Source organism: Pezoporus occidentalis, unplaced genomic scaffold (assembly GCF_034315485.1).
Source record: "Pezoporus occidentalis ecotype Australia unplaced genomic scaffold, CSIRO_AGI_Poc_V1 ctg28, whole genome shotgun sequence".
Classification (NCBI taxonomy): Eukaryota; Metazoa; Chordata; class Aves; order Psittaciformes; family Psittacidae; genus Pezoporus; species Pezoporus occidentalis.
The window spans coordinates 1904220-1929485 of NW_026914718.1; the positions used below are offsets into that span (position 1 = coordinate 1904220).

A 25266-nucleotide genomic window follows, 5' to 3' on the forward strand; every position below is an offset into this window, starting at 1 on the left:
CAAAGTGCCTGGGTCAAGAAGATGGATCCTGTCAGGGCTGATGATACGCTGAGAAACTGGTGAGCTAGATCTGCATTAATCTTCACTCCCCTGCTTTACCCCCAGCCCTGAGCCCTCCCTTCGACACCACCCAAATGGATGGTGATATAGTCAAGGTGCAGGGCTGGGGGCAGCTTTTGGGGAGGTGGAAGTGCTCATGAAGGAACACAACAGTGGGAAGAAAGGTCTGGCACTTGTTCTCAGGACAGGACTACCCACTACTGAAACAGCTTTTAAAACATGTAAGAAACCAGCCCCGTTGCTCACTGCGGGTATCCAGAACACTTCTAAACACACACAGAAATGGACAGGTACTACTCAAAACTGTAACCAATGCTGATGCTGCAAAACTGCTCGTTGTTTGGATATGGAAGTTGCAATTCGCTGTAAATAAATACGGAAAAGTGTTTTTTTCTTAAATGCTTGAGATATTCTTTTTTTTTCCTCCAGTCTCAGTGGTGCTTTCCTGTCACTTGCTCCTCCAGTTGTGCTGATCTTTTTACCGTACGTGTGCTCAAGTGTCTGACGCACAGTGTTCTCTCCCCACTGTAAGAGTCATCCCAGTCCCACCCTGGCCCAGCTCGTATCCCACCCCAGGCCCCATCCCCCTGTGCTTAGATAAGCCATTCCTTCTTGCTCTCGTCGATGGTCTCTGTGAAGTTGGGGTCATTGTTCATGATGGCAGCATCGGCGCTCTCGGCTGACTCTGCCCCTTTGGCCTCGTTGGTGTGGTAGGTTCCCTTGTGGCGGAACATGTAGCGGATCAGGAACACCAAGGTGCAGAGGATGGTGAAGATCACCACTGCGATGACACCTACATAGAGGAGGAAAGAAAAGATGTCACTCGTGAGAGCACCAACAGGATTTGACACGAAGAAAGGATCCCACAGCTCCTCCAAGCTGAGCTGAAGCTACCCGGGCAGTTATACAGCACCACAGCTGCTTGGTTTCCACTACTCTAATACTGATACATAGTTCTTGCTATATGCAAAATACCACTGGAAGGAGTGTGCTAGTGACTTTTCCTTCAAAACATTAATTCCAACTTCAACATTAATACCTTCTTACAGTGGTGAGCTTTGCTGACCATGAGGAAGAGGGTGCCAAGCGCTCCCAGAACACAGGGGTGAAATTGTGACATGTCAAGGCCTGGGCAGCTCTGAGGATGGAGTCACCGATGTACCCTTTTCAGTCAATGGCCATATAGATCTATTGTAGCTCCTCAACATGTCCTTGGAAATTGGCTTGACTCACTGTTGGCTCACTCCACCCACTAGGCACTGGCTCCACATAATTACAGATGTAACTGCTTTATCATCAGACTTATCCTTAATTGCTCCTTCTGCTATGATCTATTAGAGATTCAGCCCTGTTACGGAGAAGCCTCATGTATCTTACCCTCTTATGCATAGGTAACTATGTGGTAAAACAGCACTGATTTGTTTTGCTCCTTCTCTACAGGCATGAAGGTGTTCCAGGATGAAGACATTATACAATTTTCATGTTAAAAACCATCCTGTTATCAGCCAGAATTCTGTTATGTCACTTTGTTAAATGATGAGAGGGACAGCCAGGCTGTTCAGGTGGGGCCTGAATTCTTCTGAGGAATGCAATGCCTGGGCAGCAAATCAAAACTACAGCAACTGATCTGAACCTGGATATGGAAACAGACCCTTGAAGGGGCCATGGAAAAAAAGCAAGAAATTCCATTAGACTGCATTTACTACTATACTCAGTGTTGCTTTACGTGACAAAACCCATCATCAGTATGGCATTTTATATGCATTTAGAACTGACTGAAAACTATTGGGCTGATCAAAGTTCTCCCAGGAGAGCTGCGGAGCAACACTTCCATCCTATGGGACAGGGCAGAGAAAATTGCATGTGTGCATGGAATTAAGCAGGATCCACATTTCAGGAGGCAGCTGGCCAGAGTATCTTCAGTGGAATGCTAATTCAAGGTTCCAGTTCTGGTATTACTTAACATCACCTATCACACTAAATGGGAATCTCCAGCATGTAAGTTATAGCAGGACTTGGCCCATAGAAGACAAGGCAGGATTTTTGTCAAGGGTGGGGCAAATAGTGTTTGACACAGATTCATGTTGAATCTGCTGTAACTGGAAAAGTGTTCTTGCCATCTCACATGAATTAACTACTCAGTTAACAGAAGTAACTACTGCAGAGTTGCTCCCCACATAGGTAAGTGGATTATGAATATCAATACTTTGATTTGGTTAAAGCTGAATCTGGGGGGGACAAACTAAATGAGAACAAGCCATTTCACTAGGACAGTGTGCCTGAATGGGCTTAAAAGTTTCTATTTAATGTTGTTGAGGTGTAGTTTTCCCACTCTTAGCTTGAACATGTTACCAACTGCAGTTCAGCTCTCACAGTCATACTGCAAAGTATCTCAGAAAAGTATATAGGTTTCCTACCTCCAATAATGGCAGAGTTCCTGTTAACTCCATCTCCTATAGCTTGACCGTTGTATGGGAAATCAGCACTGGCTGTAAATAGGGAATTAAAGATTCATGTTGTAATAGCAGTGAAACTTCACACAGTAGTTCAGAAATACATCCAACATCCCCAGACACGATTTAAAGAAAACTATAATCCTGAGATCTTTATCCAAAGGAGAAGAAAATAAAAAAAAAAACCTTTCTCTGTTCTCTTTCTCTCTGAACTTCTTGCAAAAAATAAAATTACTATAAAGGAGGACTCTCAGTAAGCATTGCTGTTAATGTAGGAGGTCATTCTGTTTCTCTGCTAACACAAATTCAGTAAGCTGCTTTCGCATGAAACCAACCAAAGCCCTTTCTTTCAAAAGCACGTGATCATACATACTGTTATAGAGATTTTTGCCTTTGTAACTATCCATGTTATCCATGAAAGGCTTCAGAAGCTTCCAGGGTTTTGTAACCACCACTGCATACAACTGCAAGCTCTTCGAAAGAAAAACTGCCATCCCTTTTGCTGCTGCACAGCCCAAAGCAAGCGAGGAACTGCATCTGCTGTTGGTCAGAGCCACACAGCAGTTACCCAAAGGAGTACGTGCCAGCATCTTTGCTACTCTAGGAGAAAGCCCAGTGTGTCAGCTGCACCAGTGCTGGAGCTGAGGTGCAAGACTGTGAGCTGGAAGAGCTGAGACATAGCAGGCAGGGGAGCCCTCGGGAGAGGCTCCAGCAGACAGAGGAGGAGAAGAAACAGTGCTCATCTACCTAGAAAGGAGAAACTCCTTGGAGCAGAGCTGGATGAAGGAATCGGTACAGGTTTGAGGTAGAATTTGGATTGTAGTCTTGGCTTTAACCTCCAGAAAACACCACAGAGACTTTTCAAAGGCAATCTCATCAATTAAACCTATCATGAGCACTTTCTTTATAGTCAGACATAGCAACTAGTCCCTGTGGTGATTAAGCAAGCGTGGGGACCTAAGTGAGTGGTTGCAGCCATTCTCTTCTTTGCCACTGGACTTTGGCATTGATTTTGAGATAGAGAAAATGTTGTTAAATGTACTTAAACTGGGGACAGTTAAATAACCAAGAATATGAATTACTTCTTAGGTCAGTAGTTAAAACCCAGCTGTGTTTTCCTTACTTGATGGATTAGGTGATAAGTAGGTCGCCATTACAGGCCAGCAGTGCATTCACTATACACCAAACCCGGCTAAGGAAACTCAACTGGCCTTCTGTTAGCATGGAGTAAAATCCATATAAGGTTCCTTTTGTATCACAAAGCAGCTGCACAAAAGAATGAATGGCTTCAGCTCACCACGTGGCCTGAAAAGAGGTTTGGGGCTAGAGTAGCCTCCTGTGTGCCTACTATGGAGGAGAGTCGAACCAGCTGTGTGTTGAGCAGCTAGCTCTTGGCTGGTCGCCTGTGGCACAAACAAGAGAGCATTTCTCAGGGCTCAGTGCAGGAGGCCTGGCCAGCAGCTTCTGCCAGCAGCACTTGGGGCTCTGACATTTGTTGGTGCTCTGGCTTCTGAAAACAGCATTTCTGCACCTCTCCGAAGGAAACCAGGCTAAAAAATGTGAAAGATAAATAAATACCTGATTCCGCATCAGGGAGTTTTGCTCCAAAGAAGGACCTTAATGTGCAGGACCATGAATGTTTCCTACAGAGACATTTTGGCACAGGGTCCATAATGTTATCCTTGCAGGGCGAGGATAAACCTGCCTTCCCTCAGGGAAAATTCTAAAGCCAAATTACACTATGTAGAAAAGCATCAATTTGCCAAATTGCAAGGAATTGCTCTCTGCCATTCTAACACAAAAAGGCACCCCTTGCCACAGGAGCAGAGCCATGTAAGTGGTTAACATAAGTGATTAACAAGTTCTACCACTTGCCAATTGGTTTGGCGCTGTTTTCCTGTGTCCCCACACGAGAAAGCTTAAAATCAGCAATGGTCATAGTTCTGCTTTCCCTTTAACTGAACAGTATCTTTTATCTTGTTTTGAAAGGTTATTTGGAGGACTATGGCACTAGTGAAGTGTGAAGAAAGAGGAAAGCTGCTGTTCATGGCAGTGTGATCCCTCCCGAGCTGCCACATCACAACGGCCATGCTGCAAGGGATTCCTGGCAGATGGAAGACCACATCTTGTGATGTTCAGCAGCCACTGAGGTACACCATAGGATAATGAAAAACATGAAGCGTGGTGTGCAGCTACATCCTTTATCTTGTCTGAGAGCTGCTGCTAGGACTGGACCCGATGCCTCCATCCAGAGCTGCTTTCCATTGCATCTAGTCATCAGACACGCTCAGATGTCCATTGGATCAATAAGCAGATGTGATCCACTCTGAAACTCTCTCATCTCTGACAAAAAGGAAACAGGAATACGTGTCTGGGGGCAGAAGACAACTATTTCAACAACAGTTCACCCTCAGATTGTATGAGTTGTGCCCTGCTGCAACTGCTGGTGAACCAGGAGTGCTGCAGTGAAAATGGAGCTTAAGACATTCATGAATCTTCTTTTTAAAGCACCTGCGGCAGTGTTGGCAGATAATACCTCAATAATTCATGAATTCCTGTTCTATTACAGATGTGCTTTTGTATTGTGGGGTTTGGTTTTTTTTGACTGAAAAACTGTATCTAAAATCTCAGCCAAATAGTCTTTGCTGCAGAAGCATCTATACCAGGTTTTTACTGAATGTATTACTACAGATGGATAGAGGAGGAAGAAAAGAACCCATTAATTTCTTTTTCAGGTGGAAGTTCCCTTGAAATTCTCCTTGCCAGCAGTAGCTTCTCAAATGATGAGAAGTAGCTACCGATCAGAAGTCTCAAGAACCACAAAAGATTAACTCCTGCCACAGCAATTAGGCAAAAGAGAATGTATGAGGGCACATTCCTTGATCCTCCAAGGTAAGCTTAACAAGAGCATACTGTCACCCACAGGCACCAACTGCAGGCGTTTCGTATAGCAGTTACATATGGGCCATACTATGGTCATATTCCTTGGCAATATTAAGCAACTTTGTCAAGAAGACAACTAATGAGATTCTTTCTTCCATTGGTGCTGAAATTCAGGAACTAAATAAGGAAAGAACACGTCAGAGCAGGTTGACAAAGGGGCAACAGTAATACTGATGCTCTGATAAAAGCATAGACTATAGTGTTTTTCACAGGTTGTAAAGAGTAAATCCTAAAATGACTGGCTAGATAAAATGAATAGTTTTATTAGCAACTCTCATGTCTCAAGGGAATCTAAGTCACAGTAGTATAATAACTAACTGTGATGACTATAATATGCAGATGAAGTATAGGATGAGCATGTGTGTGCTTTCAATTCTCTGTCACAGCTGGGAACACCTCTTTCCTGTTCACATTCTTCCATTATCACTGTGACATTAACTTTACTTAGCAAGCCCTCTTGCACTGCTATGTGTACCTCAACAGCTTCAAATCATAACTTGCCCACAGTAAATAGGCGCCACGGAGCTGCAGTTACTCTATGTAGTTACCCTGCAAACCCCCTCTGTGTTGTCAATGTAACATAAGGGGGGTGTGGGGACAATACTGCAGGAGTTTTGGCCTACATACTGTACTGTCTAATTGTTAGCTGAAGCCACAAATAGTGCTATTCAGTCTTCCTTCATCACCTGGGTCAAAAAGGTTGCTTTTAAACAGCTAATTCCCATCTGGTCTGGGGACAATACTGGAAAGGTTTCCTTACTTTAAGACCTTTTTCTGAATCTTCCCTAGGCTTCTCTGGGCAGACACGGTCTTACTTGGGTGAATCAAAACGTGAAGCACAAAGAGCTTTATAATCTATCCTAGAAAACAGCTACACATTGGCCCAAGAGACATGGTGCCAGTGCCCTGAAATCCTCTGCTCATGCAGAGCCATCAGTCTGCTGTCAGGACACACCAAAGGCATTTTCCTAAAACCTACAGCTAGCATAGGGACAGAATGAACTGTACCAGGAAATGCTAAGCTCATCTGTGGCTTATGAACACCACTCATCTGCTTCTCTTCCAGAATCCAAGCTGGGCAATGCTGCTCTTTGCACTCTGTCTTCCCACAGCAGGCCATAGGGTTTGCTTTAAAGACCATCATCCTGAAGCCAACACACATAAAAGAGATATGCATGCTTTGCTTTCTTTTTCATGTGCTCCTGTTTATGAGGCCATACTTCCAATAACTACAGAGTAAGTCTACAGAGTCTGAACTCGTGTTTTGCCTTTTTCAACTTTCTGTTATTAGTCTTGGGATAAATGGGGTTAAAGAAACTTTGTAGCACCTAAGAGGCTAATGAAAGACTGACTGCAGGAAAAATCCATGCTTTGGCCACTGTTTTAATGACATCTGAAATTTCATATGACCACAAAAATGTGGAAGGAGACACACCGTCACCCGGCACGCTCAGCATGGTCGTTGCCACAGCAAGCTGCAATACAGCAGCTCTCACTGAATGGAAAGGGGAGATGGGGCTGGAAAAACAGCCTGTAATTAGGATTAAGTGTTAAAGATGACAGATGTGGTTGATTTAATAGAGTGAATGATAATTTTGCTTCATTAGAGTAGGTGTGCCATTTTCAGAGGGAGAGTTTTTACAATGGATCCCACATAAAAGCCTTTTGCAAATTCACAAAATTGAAATGCAGGCCAACCCTGATAAAAGTGGTCCAGAATGTGGGTGTGGGCAGAGAAATGAGCAAAAGGCTATTCAGTAAAGCCAAGGGGAAACCCAAACCCAAACCCAAACCCAAGCAGGGAGCCTTCTCAGCTAGAGAGGTGTTGGAAGCAATTTCAAACTGAACCTTTTTACTGAGTGGGCAAGTCTTAGTTCAAATACACTGCACTACAAAGGAAGATACCATTAAGATCTGCTCTAAAAAAGACAGGGTGGGAGCACTCACAGTACTAAACCAAACACTGGATGAAACCCATGAAGTGCTGGAAATTGAGTTTGTTCAACCTAAAACTAACATGTTGCAAGGCTGCTGTGACCTTTAGCCTTTACAGATGTCCACAGTTTTGACAGGTATTCTCCTATTACTAAGACCAGCTGGGTTTTCACATAAATATGAACTAAAGAAGCAACCAGAACAACTGGATCTGGTGATCACAAGGTACATAAAATAGCCAGCAATCAAGACCTTCATTAAAAGCAGAACCGTGACAGAACAAAGTAAAAGCAAAGATGTGAGCTGTATCTCCTTCCTAATTCTATTTTGCAGCCAGGCCTCCACGAATGGAGCCTGCAAAAAGAACACTCACTCACTGATACCTTGGGATTTTGGGAATGTGTTGGACACTAGAACCATTCACTAATTTATGTCTCCACAGGACCAGAACACAGGGAAAAACAAGAGCAAGCTCTTCGGGCTGTGTTTGGTCAAATTATTCAGCTCTGCTGGGCAGGTGAGGCTGTACTGCTATGGTTTGAAATCACAGGGCACTGCTTATTACAGACTGTAAGTACAGAATCTCATTGCTTGCCTCTTCATAGTAGAAACTAATAATGTGCACTCACAGTCGCATTCCCTTTCCTGAAGGGACTGGATTACAAAGGAAACTCTAAACACATGCACAGGAATGATGGAGCAGGAGTAAACAACTCCATTACACAGCCTACATCAAAGGGGAACATCACAGCCTGCAGACACCTGTCGCCCTTTCTTGCTCATCCCACTGCTTCTGCCGATCCCACCTAGTGCTCCCTCCTCAGCGTGGCTCTATGAAGAGCTCCCATGTGGTAAACTACAGCAATTCAGAAAAAGAAGGAAAAAATCCGAAGCAGTATTAAAAACAGTGTCATTTTATGCTGCCAGGGCAAATTTTGCATTTAAAGTTCCTGTATTTTCTTATTTTCTTCCTTTTTTTAAATTAATACTTTTTTTTTTCCCCTTATTCCCCAAACTGAGAACAGAGTAAAAAGGGAAACTAGCCCTATTCCCCCTTTTCTAGGTAATTTAGAGCTGATTCTGAGAGAGGACTTTTTAATATTAATCTCTTTTAACAGAGTTTTCTTAAAAGTCCCACTGGTATTAGCTTGAGTATAAAACTGAGAATTTGGCTGAAGTTATTTTCAATATCAAGCACTTCCACTCTTAACCAATCAGAAAACACAGAATCATAGAATAGTTAGTTAGGGCTGGAAAGGACCTTAAGATCATCCAGTTCCAACCCCTTGCCATGGGCAGGGACACCTCACACCAAACCATGTCACCCAAGGCCTTGTCCAACCTGGCTTTGAACACTGCCAGGGATGGAGCATTCACAACCTCCCTGGGCAACCCATTCCAGTGCCTCACCACCCTAACAGGAAATAATTTCCTTCTTATATCCAATCTAAACTTCCCCTGTTTAAGTTTTAACCCATTACCCCTTGTCCTGTCACTACAGTCCCTAATGAAGAGTCCCTCTCCAGCATCCCTGTAGCCCCCTTCAGATACTGGAAGGCTGCTCTGAGGTCTCCACGCAGCCTTCTCTTCTCCAGGCTGAACAGCCCCAACTTCCTCAGCCTGTCTTCATACGGGAGGTGCTCCAGTCCCCTGATCATCCTCGTGGCCTTCTCTGGACTTGTTCCAACAGTTCCATGTCCTTTTTATGTTGAGGACACCAGAACTGCACACAATACTCCAGGTGAGGTCTCACGAGAGCAGAGTAGAGGGGCAGGATCACCTCCCTCGCCCTGCAGGTCATGTTCTTTTTGATGCAGCCCAGGGTACGGTTGGCTTTCTGGGCTGTGAGCACACACTGCCGGCTCATGTTCATTTTCTCATCAACCAACACCCCCAAGTCCTTCTCCGCAGGGCAAGGAAAGGTATTTTAATCATATTGCTTGGGAAAGGTAATTTTTGTTCAAATGTGCTATATGCGGTCAATCATAACTCCCTGAATTTTTAGTGATGCCTCAACTGCAGTGTTAGAGCGTTACAAGTATATCCCTAATATGAACCACTTGTCTGTTTTTATGTACATAGAAGTCTTCATTGTCACAGACTTGATTTCTTCGGTGTGAGTTACAGAATACTGGGAAAAGTACACAGCCATACTAATTCTGAAGCTACCAGAATGAACGAGGAACATGTGGAGCTTAGAGGAAAAATCAGGGCTTTTCACTTTAAATATGACATCCTTTTCTCTCTGGTGCCAGAAACACAAATTATTTTGACATGATCAAATTCCATTCGTTTCTTCAAGCCTATGGAACCTTCTTTGCTGGGAGGGTAAAGCCAGAAAAAAAAACCTTCATAAATGATAAAAAAGTCCTCCAGCACTATCGCTCCAACACAGGTACTATCTGGACCAATTATTTAAACTTCAGTTTTGTGAGGTATGTTCTGTTAGATCAAAAGGATTTTAAAGGGTTATATTTTTCCTCTATGAATTTTTCACTGATCCTCAAGTGTTTTTACTGACAGCTACTGGTGAGTTCAGTACAAACTCTGTGTTTTCACATTCTTGGCGTGAAGGGTCTCCAACCGTCTCTTTTTAGTCCAATGTGAAATGAGTATAAATTAAAACATCCTCTGAGATGATGGTTTAATAGGAACATTGCCCTCTGAACAGCTCTTCTGTAGGCAAACTCCTGGGACAGTGTAGGAAAGTAAGTGGGGATTACAGAAGAAAGAGGTGTTGGAGTGAACAACAGAAATGCCAACAATGGGAGGAGACGGCATTGGTGAAAACTCACTGAATGCTCCATGGTCAGTGAACTGGGACAATGCAAGTTCTCAACACTAGACACAAGAAGGGACAACCCAATCAGTCAAGATGGTTGTTTCTGAATTGGCTGTGTTATTAGCTCTTTAATCTCCTTTTGCACACAGACTTTGCTATCCATACTGTTAAGGAGAGGAAGAAATGGAATTTTATGAATGGCTTGATCTGAGAGAACAGTAACAACATTCTTTCTACTGGTCTTAAAAACAATCTTCCTAGCAGAAGGACAGAAAAAAATCTGCCTTATTAGGAGACCCATCCTTGCAGCTTTAACTCCCCCAAATCAGTCCTAGATGAACTATGAAACAGGGAAAACATTCTTGCACTGTGTGTTGGAATGGGTTAAGTGGTTCTCCCCTGATTGTCCCCTTTTGTATGGTCATTTCCCAATAGTGAAAGTTTTACACTTTCTTTTGCACACAAGCAAGTAAACGTACAAAGTAGTGGGAAGGCAAGACCAGAACACTTTCTCAATTTAGTAACTGGTACTTGTAATACTATAGAATTTTATTCCTTATTTTAAAAGGAGAGCAGACATTCAGGACCACTTCTGGACCATGGTTAACTGCACCCTGAGCTTCAGCAAGTTCTGTCTCAGAAGCAGGATTTTGACCATTTGTGCTGCCACATTTCTAACTGATCTGCAGCACCTTACTTAGAGCATCTATCAAAGACCTAAACTCATCCATCTTTTAATTCCTGGTAGTAATGTCTGGCTGACACTGGGTCTCACTATGAATCCAGACAGGAACTACTTGTGTATTAAGTCATGCTGGCCTAAGCTATCACTTCCATGAAAATTTTATGAGCAGCGCTTCCATTTCACCTGTTAAGGAAGACTAACAAATACTTCCTTTTATAATTAATGTAGAATATAAAACACTTCTGTGCTCTCAAAGGAACAGTAGAGTTAAGTGCTGGTCAAAGCCTTGCTGTATATAGCTAATTGCTGATAACAGACCCACAGGGAATACTTGAAAGGAACAGAAAAAGGCAGAAATAAGAAATCCAACCCAACAAACACCAATACCAAACAAGCCTGAAAACTTATGACAGCTACAAAACAGGAGAAGAAAAAAAAAGGACTCTATTTACTGAGGTCATTGGAAGAAAAGGCTTCTCACAGCCAGGGTAAGAACAACAGGGTCAGGTTCTGTACTTTCCTACACTTGTACCTACACTTATGAAAAAGAAAAGCTTGCACTGGGGATAAGGAATGGGTCAGACTGGAGAGTTTAAAGAGAAAATAAACTTCAGTAGCTGTAATGACCTGCCCCTAGTCTAGAGGAACCTCTTCCACAGGGAGTGAAATGTTCTTCAGCCTAAGGAAAGGAAAAAGAAGGCAGAACCAAAGTGCTAAGGCGTCTAAATGCGTCCTTCCTTCCTTCTCTACTCAATGCTTTTTTTTCTCCCCTAATTTATACCATCCCTATGTTCCTACTTAAAGTTAGTACTTGTGGAAAAAATACAGTCTTTGCCGAGGATGGAAAACACGCTCTTTGTAATTATCACTACCTTCTTGTCTTGGCATTAGGTAGCATCATTAGCATTCAAATCACTGCTTATGAAATAGCTACAATGCTGGTCTCTCAATGGATGCCAGAAGAATTTACAAGCTTGGCATCCTGTCAGCTGTCTGAAACACTAGACAGGGTGTCAGAAATTTCACACTGAAATTATATACTCTTACAGATAAGAGAAAGCTGTGCATAATTGTGTGAAGGAACTAGATGACACTGAGGGAGGCATTTTTATTCCCAATCAATAGAGATTTACAGTAATTCAAGGACCGCAATTAAGCCCTTTAAGGATGGCGCACTGATTGTGCCAAATTTCAGACAGATGCTCTTCCTAGTTAGCTGCTGGATGGGGAGGAGAAAAATAGAAACTGTTACATCTCAGTGTTTACCACTTGCCTTCTTGCCTGCAAGAAACACTCAGTGCTTAGAAACTGAGCTGTGAGTTGCTGCTTGAGTTAATCCCCAACTGTCTTAACAAAAAATGCCGCCTTCCTGTTTGAAAATAACTCATGGACTTCTGAGACAGTATTTATACTGGGAGAATAAGGGATGAATGCTGGTGACTCTCAGCAGAGGAAACCATCACAGAATACAGCAAAATCTGGCAGCGGAAGAATCTGTTGGCCTGCAGGGGAGGCTGCAAGTTCATCTTCTGTCTCTTGTATAGGGAGTATAGCTATTAAACTAACTTCCTGACAGACAAAGAGCCTCCCATGGTTAATTATGTTAATTAAAAAAAAAACAACTACATCAAGTGATCAATAGCTTCAAAGATAATCTGGCATCATTTCCTGATTGTAGGAGAGAGAACTAACCCTTCCTGCAACCCTGAACAAGGAGGAGCATCAGTTTATTCTAGCAACTACCTTCACATCCAGTTCTAATTTTGCCAACAGCTAGGAGATCAAATTTGGATGTGCAAGGCTGCGCCATGAACAAAAGCAATGCACCTCCTTCGTCTCTCCTGCCCGGATGCCCTAGCCCCCGTGGCAAGCCTGGAGAAGTGACCCTGCTCCCCTGCAGTCCCTTAGAGGAGACAGTGAGTGCTGCATCACCCGTTACCATTGACTTTAACTCTCCTGCTGTTGGATTCACTGATGTGTACAGGACTCTTCTGTGTCCAGAGAAGACTGTTCTGTTCCTCTGTCTGTAACCTAAGATCACTTTGAGGGCTGAATCCCTGCCCTCCAGCAAGTAATGCCTTTGATCCTTCCTTCCCACTGCGCTGTTTGTAGCAAGCCCTTGACAAGGTCAGGAGCTATTTCCATCTGTCTCTGTAGCCACATCCGTATCAGTGCATGTCTGACACAGCTTCTCCTCAGTTGCTGCCACTCTCTGCCCTCTGGGATGTCAGCATCAGTGGTCAGAGGGTAGGATGGCAACCCAACAGTCACGTCTGAATCCAGAAGGTGACCTTCAGCACTGTCACCACTAACACATGGGTGACACTTTGTCTTGGTCCAGAAATCAAGTGCTATCTTTAGCTTGAGAAAGACAATTAGTTGGCCAATTAGATAAGCATGGATCATATAGGCAGTATTCAGCTCACCTGCTTTCCTCTCCTGCCATCACTTGTTAAAGGAAGAGGAATGAATTGGTAATAAAAAGGGAGTTAATCCTGCAGGCAGCCGTTTTAATCTTGACAGTGCTGCATGTCTTCATACAATATTTTTGCCAGACATGCTCAATACAGCTTTCAAAGGAAGCTGTTGATTCTTAAAAGACAAGGCCTTTCACCTCCTACAAAAAGAAAGAGCTTTTTGGGTTTAAATACATACAGTCAGAAAAAAGTCACACCACTTGGAAGAACATTGCAGATGTAGCATTTAATCCTGCTCCATTTAATTCTTAATACGCTGAAGCTAATATGGGTTTAACTAAATCCTGCGTTAAATACTCTAGAAGCCATTCTGTTCATACTCTGAATAAATGCATCTTGCAGCTACACAGTGCCACAGCAGCTTAAAAGTGCAAAAGTATGGTTTCTCCACTGTTGTATTTACCCTGCCTCTTCTGGTATCTCCTGCTTTGACTAAATTCAAAATGGGGTCGTTTGGCAAGCTGGAGCACATTTTACTTCAGATGGAGAGGTGCATACAGTGGAGTAGGTTTCTTTTATTCTTTTTATATGAGTAACAAAATGTTTGGAAGTGAATATTTATTAGTAACAAAAGCACCCACAAACCAAGCAACCCCACCCCAATAATATGCATCTTCTGATTTTAAGTACAAGGCAATTTAGGTGTGGGGGTTTATTTACTACAAACATAATCATCTGTTTGGGCTTTTGTTTGCTTTTCTACAATGAGCAAGGTGTCAATTACCAGTGACATCCATCTTAGCTCATTTCAACTGAGAGATATTAAAAAAATCTTGATTAGCTTTTTGGCTTGTACATGTGCTACAGTAATAGATATGAAAATGCAGGCTAATATAGCTAAAGGCATGCAATTATAACTTTTGTTGTGAAATGTATGCCAGACGTGCTGGGTTTAGACAACATATAAAGGTAGGACATGGAATTTTTAAATACTATGGTCATTGATCAGGCTCTTTTTTGTGTCCTTTCTACAATCCTTTTGCTTTAACCAAGGCAAATTTGATTGTCTGACGTGAACTGAGATAATACAGACAGGAGGAAAACAGAGGAAGAGAACTGTATTGATGATCTGCTTGGGTTTGATTATTGACTTTTGTTTTAAGTCACCAGAGTCATGTTCTAGAAAAGAATGACTTGTTGAATCCCTGCTTTATCACCACCAAGAAAGGATTACCATAGCAACAGGAAAAGACTCTGCATTATAAGAGTAGTCACAAGCTGAACAAGATCATGGTTTAAGATAATGGCCCGGTAGCATGGCAATACGCCAACCAGGGGTGGGGAGGGAGGGAAGTGGCATTTTTCCAATGACAAAGGCATTTAAAAAGAACTAAAATTGTAAATGTGAAACACGTGTGTACTCAAGGCTAACAGAAAGTGCAAGACAAGGAATCGAGAAGCTGTCTGGCCCATTTGTCCAGGGAGCAAATCCACAAGGTTTCTTGTTGATAAATCCCCGAGTTGTCTCTAAGGGTGAACTGCAAATGACTGATGTGTGTCTTTATCATTTTCCCCTTAGCCTCTCTGCTAGGGCATCCATAATGTTCTGCAGCCAGTAATGTCCATACAGCAACTACACAGAAGTGTTTTAAGGCAGACATTTCATGTAGGTTACCTGTCAGGCAGAACCTGCTTAACATCTGGTGGTTACTCGTGAGGTCTGACCCAGCGCTGCAGTTTAGAGGTGCAAGGATCATTCCATCTGCTGTTTGGTGTATCTGTCCTGTTTAGGCACTTACATTTGTCAATCCTCAACATTCAATTCCACAGTATTTGAGAACAAAGCTACAAATGTACACTTAAAACATGAATGAGGATGAGTGCTGAATGAGATGTAAACTGTATGATGCTTGCGACAAAATTTTTCCTGATATTTTCACTTGAAGCCAGCCATCCTCAATTTAAAATTAAGTAAGTGACAGAACAATAAGAACTACAGATTAGAACATGTTGGAAATGAGAAACCCAGTACACAGTAACTGCTGTTCTTTACAACCATTTCTTTGTGGCCAGGTGTGTTTTAGCACCTCTACAAGGGTTTGTGTGCATTTCAATAAAGGTTTTTGTCTTCACCCCTTCAGCTGGTATAGTGAAGGAGTAAATTCACACTGAGAGTACCAAGACGATTCCAGCTCTGGAGCCAATGGGAACCGTTACTTACACCTCTGATTTTCCCATTTTCTCTTTCAACACAATGTGTGTCAGAAAGTCTTCTTTGGGAATTTGGGAAAACGTCAAAAGAAAGAGTCTTCAGTGAAAACCACCAATGTGCTAATGCAAAGTGACATTAAACCCAAACACTTTCCTTTACCAGTCACCAAGATCACCTGTGCACAAGGTTACACAGAGTACAGTGAGACTTTTTTTCAGTTTGGAAGTTAACAGACAGCTTGAGCCAGCCTAACTGCATGCTGCATGTTCTGATACCCTCCATGCTGGCTCCATGACCAAGTACTACAATTAATCCAGAAGGAAATGTGTAAGCTTGTAATCTGTCAGGTCAACAAAGTTGAATCAACTGAGCGAGTTTTCAAGACAACACTGAGCTAACACAAGGGCAGGTTTAGTAGGACTTGGCAAGGACAAACAGGATCTCCTTGTTTTAACACCCGGAGCTATTAGAACAGTTCAAGTACCGTGAGTAAATCCCACCATAGTCTATAACTAGCCTGCAGTCAAATTAATTGTAGGAAAAAGAAACCAACCAAAATTACCAACCAAAACCCATTAGCTGCACAAGATTCATAGCAGCAGTGCATCCTTAAGACGTTTATGGCCTACTTTTTAAAGACACGAGCCAGTGAGGATTCAGGAAATGTGCTTTTATAGAAAGAGGAGCACAGAATGTAACCTTCAGGTACAAACTGGCCTAATAATTTCAGAGAAGAAAGAGACTACTAACTGTGATGACAAAATTCAAGTACCAGACTGCATATTATAAACAGGAAGAGATGTACTGAAATCTTATGATGGCACGGCAGCAGGGAGGGAATGACAAGCTGTAGAGCGTAACACTGCTTGTTTCAATGTCTGGGACCCTCAGTCCTGGAACATCTATCTCTCCTTACAAACATCTGCCCTATTTCTCTACTGAAGAGCTAATAGAAAATACTGCAAGGAGTTCCTTGACACTGCAAGAAAAAATAATATCCAAAATCAAAAGGTATGACCATGGCACGTACTTCTGAGAAAGATGTATCCACCTGTCCCCTCTCATACAGAAACTGGCCAATGGATGAATCCCCAAACACAATAGGCAAAGTCTAATCAGTATCAGAATCATTACGGACCCAGTTCTTCCACTAGCATTTTAATTTTATACCCCTGTAAACACATCAACTTTGCCAGGAAGGTTCTACAATTCTTGTTCTACAAACAAAGGCTACAAATCAGAACGAGGACAAAACACAGGAGAGACGTCAGTGTACACCTGACCCTATAAATCCAAAGGGAACAGATTTTTTGCTTTTGAAGTATTCACCTGGCACTCAAGAAGCAAGAGAAAAAACCCCAAACCTCTACAGTTAGACACAACATATAATTTCAAAGACTGTCAGTCACAAAGCAGGCCGAGATTGCTGGGATCTGCAAATTGTTTTGGCTTGGCAGCATTTTCAGCATGAGGTGAATGCCATTATGACTAATGGGATTTCCCATTACACGTGGCCTAAGGAAAGCAGACATTTCAGAAAACAAATCAGCACTATAAAGGCATAAATATAAATATATTTATGCCTAAAATTAGATTTACTTTTCTGGTATGGAGCTGACCACAATATACTCAGGAATGCAGCATAAGAAATGCTACTGTACCTTATTTAGCTGACTACATACCCAAAACTACAGAGAAAGTGCTGTCACAGCAGCTAGGTCAAAACTCAACACCCAAACAGCGTCAGACTTATGGAAAAGAAAAATAAAGCAGAATATTAAAAATAAGGCAAAGAAAAGATCTTGTAACTGCATTTAGGAGTGATGGCAAATCTCTGTCATTCCAGCTTTGCACTTCCTACATTTCCTACAGTCATTTATCAGTCACATCCACTCAGTTTTGTTTTTCTTACAGAGGAAGGCAAGATGTGTTTCTTCTCTGAACTGCTCCACTGAAGTAATGTGGCATGAACCCCAGCTTACCTGAGTCTAAGTGCCACGGGTCGGTAGCGGCCGACATTGGTGGGATGGTGAGTGGAGATGCTCCGCAGTTGGATTCCACCAGTTCCCCTTCGATGTGGACGTGAGAGGAGACGTTGGTAGGTCTCAGAGCTGCTTTGAGCGGAGCGATCTGGTTGAACTGTACTCTGGATAGGCAGCCAGTGAATCCTGGGGTGTTGTATTTATATATATCTTGGTCAATCTTCCCAATTTCTATGGGAAATTAAGGAGAAAAAAAAAGAACATAAAATTAATCAAAACAATTCACTGCTCTGGGAAGCACAGTTGGTCTGAACACTTGATTCTCAGAGCTCAGTTCCAAAGTTCCTCTCTCAGGAGACTGGGAATGTGTCAAACCCTGCCAGGTTTCTTTACATTCCATTACAGATTAAAGCTGGAAACCTTCAGGCCTTGATGTGACTCGGTTTCGCTGCTATGCTATCATTAAAATGAAAGGCTGGCATGAAGGAGTCATCAGAGAACAAAAGGCTGGGGAAAAAAAATCATTTCCCCAATAAGAGGTGGTGAAGGAGGAGGCAAAGTCAGTCATTGCCAAGGTCTCTCCTCCCAGCTGAAGCTGCTGCTCTAAGAGATGCCCCTTCCTTCACCTTGGTTACCCTGTAGCCCCCTCTCAGTGGACCAGGGCCACTCCTGTTGGCTCCCATCCCTCTCCTGTCTCCTTGCCAGGAGAACAAATGTCCCTTCACCAGGGAACCACACGTCCCTTCAGCCCAAGTGGAAACAGCCCCTCTCCAGCTTCCTTCCTTCCACAGCAGTGCTGAGAGGTGGCAGGTGCCCATCCAGCCCCGCTGCAGGCTGAGGAGCAGCGTGTGTGCTCCTGCACCTCTGCAGCTAGGCCTGTGTCAGCTGGGAACCTGCCTTATTTTACACCCTGTGCTGTGCTGAAAGGCAAGCTTTCAGCCAACGTTCATGAGCACAGCACAGGGCTCCACCACTGTTCTTCCAAGCTGCCTTCCAAGTAGTTTTCTCCCTTCTAACCCACCAGTTAAAATGATCCCAAGGAGGCGGCTGTAAAACACAGCACATGCCCTTACTCCCCAAGAACCTGCTCGCAGGACCTGCTGTGACAGCCTGAGTCACAACCGAGATAAATCTGGCGCTGTCAGCTAGCTGTGTTGAGGGGTATTAACACTTCAAAGGCTCCCTGCAGTATCTAATATAATATCTACGTAGCAGTGAGGAATCTGCTTTCATTTCTTACATGATAGCATGAAGCAAATGAAAAGGACACATGGCAGCATCATGTTTGTGCTGTACCATGAGCTATTGTTCTGGAGGCATGAGACACTTCAAACTGCCTTTCCCTGGGTCAGTAGGGACAGGAGTTAGGTCTGGTCCTTAAAGTCAGTGGGGGAAGTTGTACTGAGCTGAGCAAAGCAAGATGGTTATGCCAGGGAGAGGGAGCAGCCCCAGGTTGTTGAAAAGCAACCTGTTATATGTCAGGAACAATGGTAAGGGTTTGAAAAATAGCATTTCTGGAGAAGAAGTTGGCTGTAAATCACAAGTTTGTGTCATAAAAGGAAAGGAGGAGGTGGGACAGAGAGGGTTCTGCTGAGAGCTGTGAGGAGAAAGTGGGAGAAAAGTTTTATTTTAAGAGTTTGGGGATGTGCTGGGAACCAAAGCACATCTGGGTTTGAGGTTTGCTACAACAAAAACCCCAAAACCTTAAATCAGAACTATTAGAAAATGCATTACTAACCTTTTGGATGTGTTCAGTTCTAACCAAACCAGGATCAGTTCTATGAGGCCTGAGCTGCTGCCTGGGCTCCCTAAGTATGTGAGTGCTATTCCTAAGAGCACAGAGCATCGGAGACACGCATGAGGAGTTTCAAGGCTACAAACCAAGCTGGGAATTTCAAGTATGCCTTTTTTTTGGGGGGGTGTACAGGTTAAACATGAACTGGGGGAAAACTGGTGGGAACTGGACAAATCTTGACATGATTAAAGCAATTTCTCTGTTTTCACAACAAACTAAGCTGTACCTTTTCTATGTCTGCAACCATGTTAGAATGATAAATACACACCATTTAAGTCCCCACCAAACCCAAGGGACATGCACACACACACGTAAGGACACACAAGGAAGATTCATAATCTGAAAGTTACTTGCATCAGATCCTTGTGTGATCCGCTGTACAAGCACGGATTTTCTATTCCTCCCATTCTCCCTTTTCCTTCTTGTTTGAGAACATGCTTTCCTTACTAGCGCTTAGCGAGCCTGTATCAATATTACAGCCACATGTCTTCACAAGCTGGCAGCGAGCAGCAGCTGTCACCTCTGACAAAGCATAAACTTGCTCAGGACTCAGCTAGAGACTAGCTTCAATGCATTAAAATCATTGTACTAGTCAAGTGGGCCTTGCATCCTACTCTCCTTTAAAAAAGTAGCTTGACTGAACAGTTAGCATCATCTCCTTCATGGACAGGAGACATGGTCTAGTGTGAGGCATCCCTGCCCATCACAGGGGAGTTGGAACCTTAAGGTTCTTTCCAGCCCAAACCATTCTATGATAGTAAGTAAAAAACCTCTCATGTGTATGCACACTTTCCATAGTCAATAGAAAAGCTGTACCACATCCAGAGTTCATGAATTTGAATGCTACTTGTAGACGGTATCACTCAGACACGGATCCTATCTGACCACAATATTCACCGTCTCTTACTTCAATAAAATATTCATGGCATATTTTGCAATTTTGAGTAATCCCTACAATCTAAGGAACAATCAGAAGACCACATTTCTCTTTGAACACTGTAACCACTGCCAGTGACAGTGCAGAGATTACCTTTTATTCACATTTTTATATATTCTGTGGAACTTCATGCAACCATGCTAATAGCCTCCCACTCACAATGCTGAATGACAGGAACAAAACCCCATCAATATGATTGTGCTACCTTAGCAGTTTCAGCACGATTCTTCTCTAACTCCATGAATAATAAATGATGGATACAGATGCTGAAAGAATTAAAGAGAAAAACCCACCCAAAAGCCCCTAACAAAGCACCTTGCTGAAGACCTGCATTTCTGTTTAAAACATTCCACACACGATGGCTGTGCAAGTCACCTCATGCAAATTCATACCAGCTCGCACCAGATCAGTGCTAAACCAAGATGGATCAACTTCTGTAACTGTGAAAATGTTCCTTTCCATGCTTGTCCCATGGGGCTCAGCACACCGATACTCTCTGATGTTAGGGCATTATACTTTGCCTCCCTGTCTATCTGAGCCTGCTAAAAACCCATCCCTGGAGAGTGTAATGATTAGATAATGAAATATGCCTTTGTTGTCATGACTAAAATTCAATTTCCTCCCTATAACAACAAGGGGAGAAAAACAACAGAAGATGACAATCGCATCCTTTAAAAAAGGGAAGTGTACAATGCAGCCACTTTGCATTGTTCTGATTTTCAGCACATCAGCTAGTGCAAAGTCATAAAAATATTACAGTATATAGTATTATCATTACCTAATAGCAACATTAGTATTATTGCTTTCGGATCTGATGCAGCAATCTTCTGCTGGCACCCTACCCACAAGCATTTCTGTAATGAAAGACTTCCAAAAATACCGCTTATAGACCTTTTCCAACTCCAACTGGTTTTAACCACTTGTTCCCTGCTGACATAACCTGCTGACTTGAGATGAAGGCCATGATTACAAGACAGAGACCATTCAGGCAAACCCATTCTAGCACAGTTGTACTACAGTGTACAAATCCTTAATGCTGAACGTTCACACGGTAACTGTGCAACTGCCCACCCACATTACTTAAACACTTAAAACGTATATAACTAGTACACAGTATACTAAGAACCTCACAGATGTTGCCCCATGTCTTGTGTGCTTCTGTTCACTGAAGATACACAGAACATCAATTACTTGTTATTTATGCTTTGTTATTTCTTTAACAGTAAAAAGAGACAGGATTTTAATCCTCAATTACCTGCTTTAATTTCAGGGTGTATTTCCCATGGCTGTGACAGAAACATGCCACACAGTGATAAAACCAATACTATTTCTCTATTGAAAATGATGGGCTACTACTGAAGAAGCTCTTTTCCACCTCAGTGAAAAGACAAAAAAACCCATCTATTTCCAAGCATGTTTATGACACAAGGCACCATCAGTGAGTACCCAACAAGCTGAAATTCGTTATTCTATAACAAGCAAAATCATTTGCATAGAGGGAAAAAAACATGTCTGGATCTGTGTGTAAGTAACAAATGTGTTAAGTATCACATAGCAATACTAATCAGTGTAATTAGGTTGTCTGTTTTTTAAGCCTTTTTGCCATTACTACATTGCCTGTAGATGCAGAGTTGTGGCTCCTGCCTAGACTCTAGTACAAGATGAACAAATAGAGTTTGGTTCAGGTTTTTACCAAAGTTGACCTAGTTAGCATGTATCTGATGAGCTACTTGTAGAAGCAAATACATTGCAAATATAGTTTTTATCTATTCTCTCCCTTCTCTGCTTTCCATATCTATTTACCAGTAAAAGATCTACGGATAGCTGGAAGGGCCACAGCACGTCTAATAGCACAAAAGGTTACTGCACTGCTGGCGAGGTCCAGCTCCACTAAATCCATTTGTTTTTTACATATTCTTGTGGCGTTGTTTGGAAAAAGACTCAAGAAAAACAACAGCCAGATTTGCAGAGTATCTTTTCTGTTCTACCTGATCTGTACAGTCTTTCTTTATAGGACTCTGAAATGCCTATCGATACAGAAAGTTATAATAAATTCTTAACCTTGCACAGTGTTCAATACATACAGACAGCATCCAGGCATCAAGGCATTACTTGTTGTGAATTATGTTCCATTAGGAAGGAAATGTAACAGAACTTGGAGTACAGTTTGTGGGTATGCACAACAATGTATGTAGTAAATATCCTGTTATAAATTCCCTTGGAGATTTCCAGTGATGCCCTTCAAGTGGAAATAAGGCATAGCAAGGGTGCTTTTCTATCACAGCAAGGCTCTCAGTGGATGTTACAGACATCTAACTCTTCTTTCTTTTTCGGTAGTGGGAAACCTCTGCCCAAAATAACACAAAGAGGGCAGGGAGAAGAAAAGCATGATATACTGGAGTGTTTTTGGTTGTGACAGAAGATGCCTTTTAAACAAAGGAAAGTCTCAGCAGCACAACCAAAGCCCTTTCAGTTCAATTTACTGAAGACTATTTCTTACACAATTTACACAAGACATTATTTGAGTTTTGCTTTGAAAATGGTGACAAATCCAGCTGTTTGCCTTTAGGACAATGACCTGTTTACATGTACCCATTTACACCCAAAAATACAACAGCTTAATGATTCTGGAAAGAAAGTAGCTGTGTCACTATTGAGAGAAGTCCAGCTTTGACACAGGGCAGTATTTCTAGCTGAACTACCAGGATGTGCTGCTATTTCACTTTACATTAAGCACCCACCCAGTGGGTAGATAGAAGGTAATCCATTATAAATCTCTATAACCCTTCAGCTAGCTGTACTCAACTGAGCCAAAATTATCTCTATATAATATTTTAATAAACTGCACAGGTGAATTCACCAATTCAGTTAAATGAACCACTAATTGCTTTTGGGTCAACCTTAGCAAGAGATTTTCTCTTCAAAATAGAGCACCATGTGCTCTCTTGTCCCTTGTACTTAGAAAGGTATCTTGTTACATTACCTGCTGCTCAAATATCAGCCGCATCAGCATCTTAAGCATCTCTCTGTTACTGTGTCAGGCTCCACATAATAGAAAGCAGTTTAAACTCTGCTGAAAGGAAGCTATTGATTTCAAGAAGTCACAGTCCGCTGAGACTATAAAGCACTTTCTCTTGTTTGTTGCCTAGATGAGCAGTTCAATGCAAGAGCAAGCCCTGGCACATACTAATACCTGAAGACTGGTGTGGTATAAAAAAAAACCTGAAAGAATACATAAATTAGCTTGAATCACATACAGTACATAGTCATAGGGAGAATCTATCTGGGATGACATACACGTGCTAGACCAAAGCCACAGGGCTAAAAATTCCCTGTCAGGAGCAACTACTATATAGCCAAAAGGGGGATAACAGCAGACAAAGGGAAAATGAAGTCTGACACATCACCTAGGTCTTCCGATGAACATCCTCCAGTATGAAAATCAAGCCCCTGTTTGCTTACTGGCTGTTTATATTTTCTCTGTCTGAAGATCAGTAATTCCTATTAAAGTAAGTGGTACAGGTAATAAAACAACAGGAACTTTATTTTGCCCAGAACTCAAAACTGAGCTGGTGCACACTGCTTTCTGGACACTCGCACCAGTGGAACAAGATGCTCATTTATGGAGAACTTGTTACAGGGGTGCTGGGGGCAACAAAAGGGCAAATGGTCCCTGAGAATGGGGACCTGAGCTTCCCAGGACCCAAGCATGAATGACCCTCAACTGCTCTTCATGCAGCCAAATCCCATGTGCCAGTCACACAGATCTGCAAGGGCCAGGTGGTATCCGGATGCTTCTCCACATGTCCCTTTCCCTTCATGCTAATAGGCTTAGGGGCCTGCAGGGATGGAGTGAATATGGTGAGATGCTGTCGGGTGGTCTCCAGCCACCCTGCCACTTCCTCTTCTGGATGCATCCTGAGAGACTCACTGAATCCTTCAGCCTGGACACCAGACCTGAAGTCAGATGCCTTCAGACATGCCTCCAGCTGATTGCTTTCCAGAGCCTTCAGGTGCTGCCCACTGTATGGCCCCATCAGGTGATGTGGTCCTTCTGTGGCTGTTTTAACTTTTGCTTTGTAACTTTATGTTACTTATAACACATTATAGCTTGTACCGAATAGTTTTGTTTAGACACTTTATGTCTAGACTGTCAATTCACTGGCCACCCCCTGAAACACACAGAAGATGCTATTTGTGTGTATAAAGCACTGTGCCAGAAACCAAAGGTATTAACATTAACCCAGCAGCACCAACCGATAGTGTTGCACAGCAAACACAGGGTGCTTTCACTTGCTGACACCAAAGAAATAGCTTTATCCATGGTGCAAGCAAGAGAAAAATTATTTATGAAGCCTGTAACAGCTCAGTTGCAGCAGCAGCTTTATCAGCACTGACAAAACAAAGGCCATTTCTGTATGAGGCATTCCCGACACTTTCTGCACAAGCTGGAAATGATCAAACCAAGTGAAAACCACACAGGATTAGAGAACCTGAGCTGGCCTGGAAGCTGCGCTGTGGCCCTGGAGCACTTCCAAACCCCAGCCCCTGGCAGAAGAGTTACAGCTTTCGGGTCATGCTGTAATGGAGACAGTAAATCACTGATGTGAAATGCACTCCTATCAAAGTCCCATTATTGCAGTAATAATGAAGACTGGTGCTGGACTGCAGCTCCTCAGTCAAAAAAGGCACTGTGAGGGATGCTAAGAAATGGAGATGTTATTTGACAGCAGCCTGCTTTCCCGTTGCCACAGATGAAGAGGGTTTGAGACCAACAAGTTCAATTTTAAAGTTTCACACATAGCCAGCAACAGTTATCGTTAAGGAATTCACACTGCCTTTTAACAAAAAGGGAATTAACTGATGCTGCAAGGTCCTTATTAATTGCATTGTCAAACCCAACAGTAAAAGTGAACGTCTCTCTTTCAAGAAGTATTTTCTTCACATTCTCCTCTGACTCACTGTATAATGTGGAGTGAGTCACTTCAGATATTCATGGCAAACTCTCCCTCTCCCTCTTAGTAGGACACAGAGAATTCCCCCTACCCTCTAGTTGGGATCTGTC

General features: G+C 42.6%; 1 protein-coding gene and 2 long non-coding RNA genes across 7 annotated transcripts in view; 2 read left to right on the forward strand and 1 right to left on the reverse strand.

The window, feature by feature from the left end:
- Positions 1–401: 401 nt before the first annotated feature.
- The window catches only part of CNTNAP2 (contactin associated protein 2), a 1014729-nt gene continuing 989864 nt past the window's right edge, over positions 402–25266 (reverse strand). For all 5 annotated transcript variants that reach the window (XM_062625371.1, XM_062625372.1, XM_062625373.1 and 2 more), the window contains 3 exons: positions 17470–17700; positions 2478–2549; positions 402–853 (listed from right to left, as the gene is read on the reverse strand). In XM_062625371.1, the coding sequence (XP_062481355.1) occupies positions 654–853; positions 2478–2549; positions 17470–17700 (503 nt within the window). In that variant the 3' untranslated portion in view covers positions 402–653. The remainder of the gene's footprint in view (positions 854–2477; positions 2550–17469; positions 17701–25266) is intronic.
- LOC134167119 (uncharacterized) lies at positions 1885–6967 on the forward strand. Its single transcript, XR_009966087.1, has 3 exons — positions 1885–2058; positions 4503–5405; positions 6523–6967. It is a non-coding gene; the product is annotated as an uncharacterized LOC134167119 (long non-coding RNA).
- Positions 22170–24817, forward strand: LOC134167126 (uncharacterized). The gene is made up of 2 exons (XR_009966095.1): positions 22170–22374; positions 24581–24817. It is a non-coding gene; the product is annotated as an uncharacterized LOC134167126 (long non-coding RNA).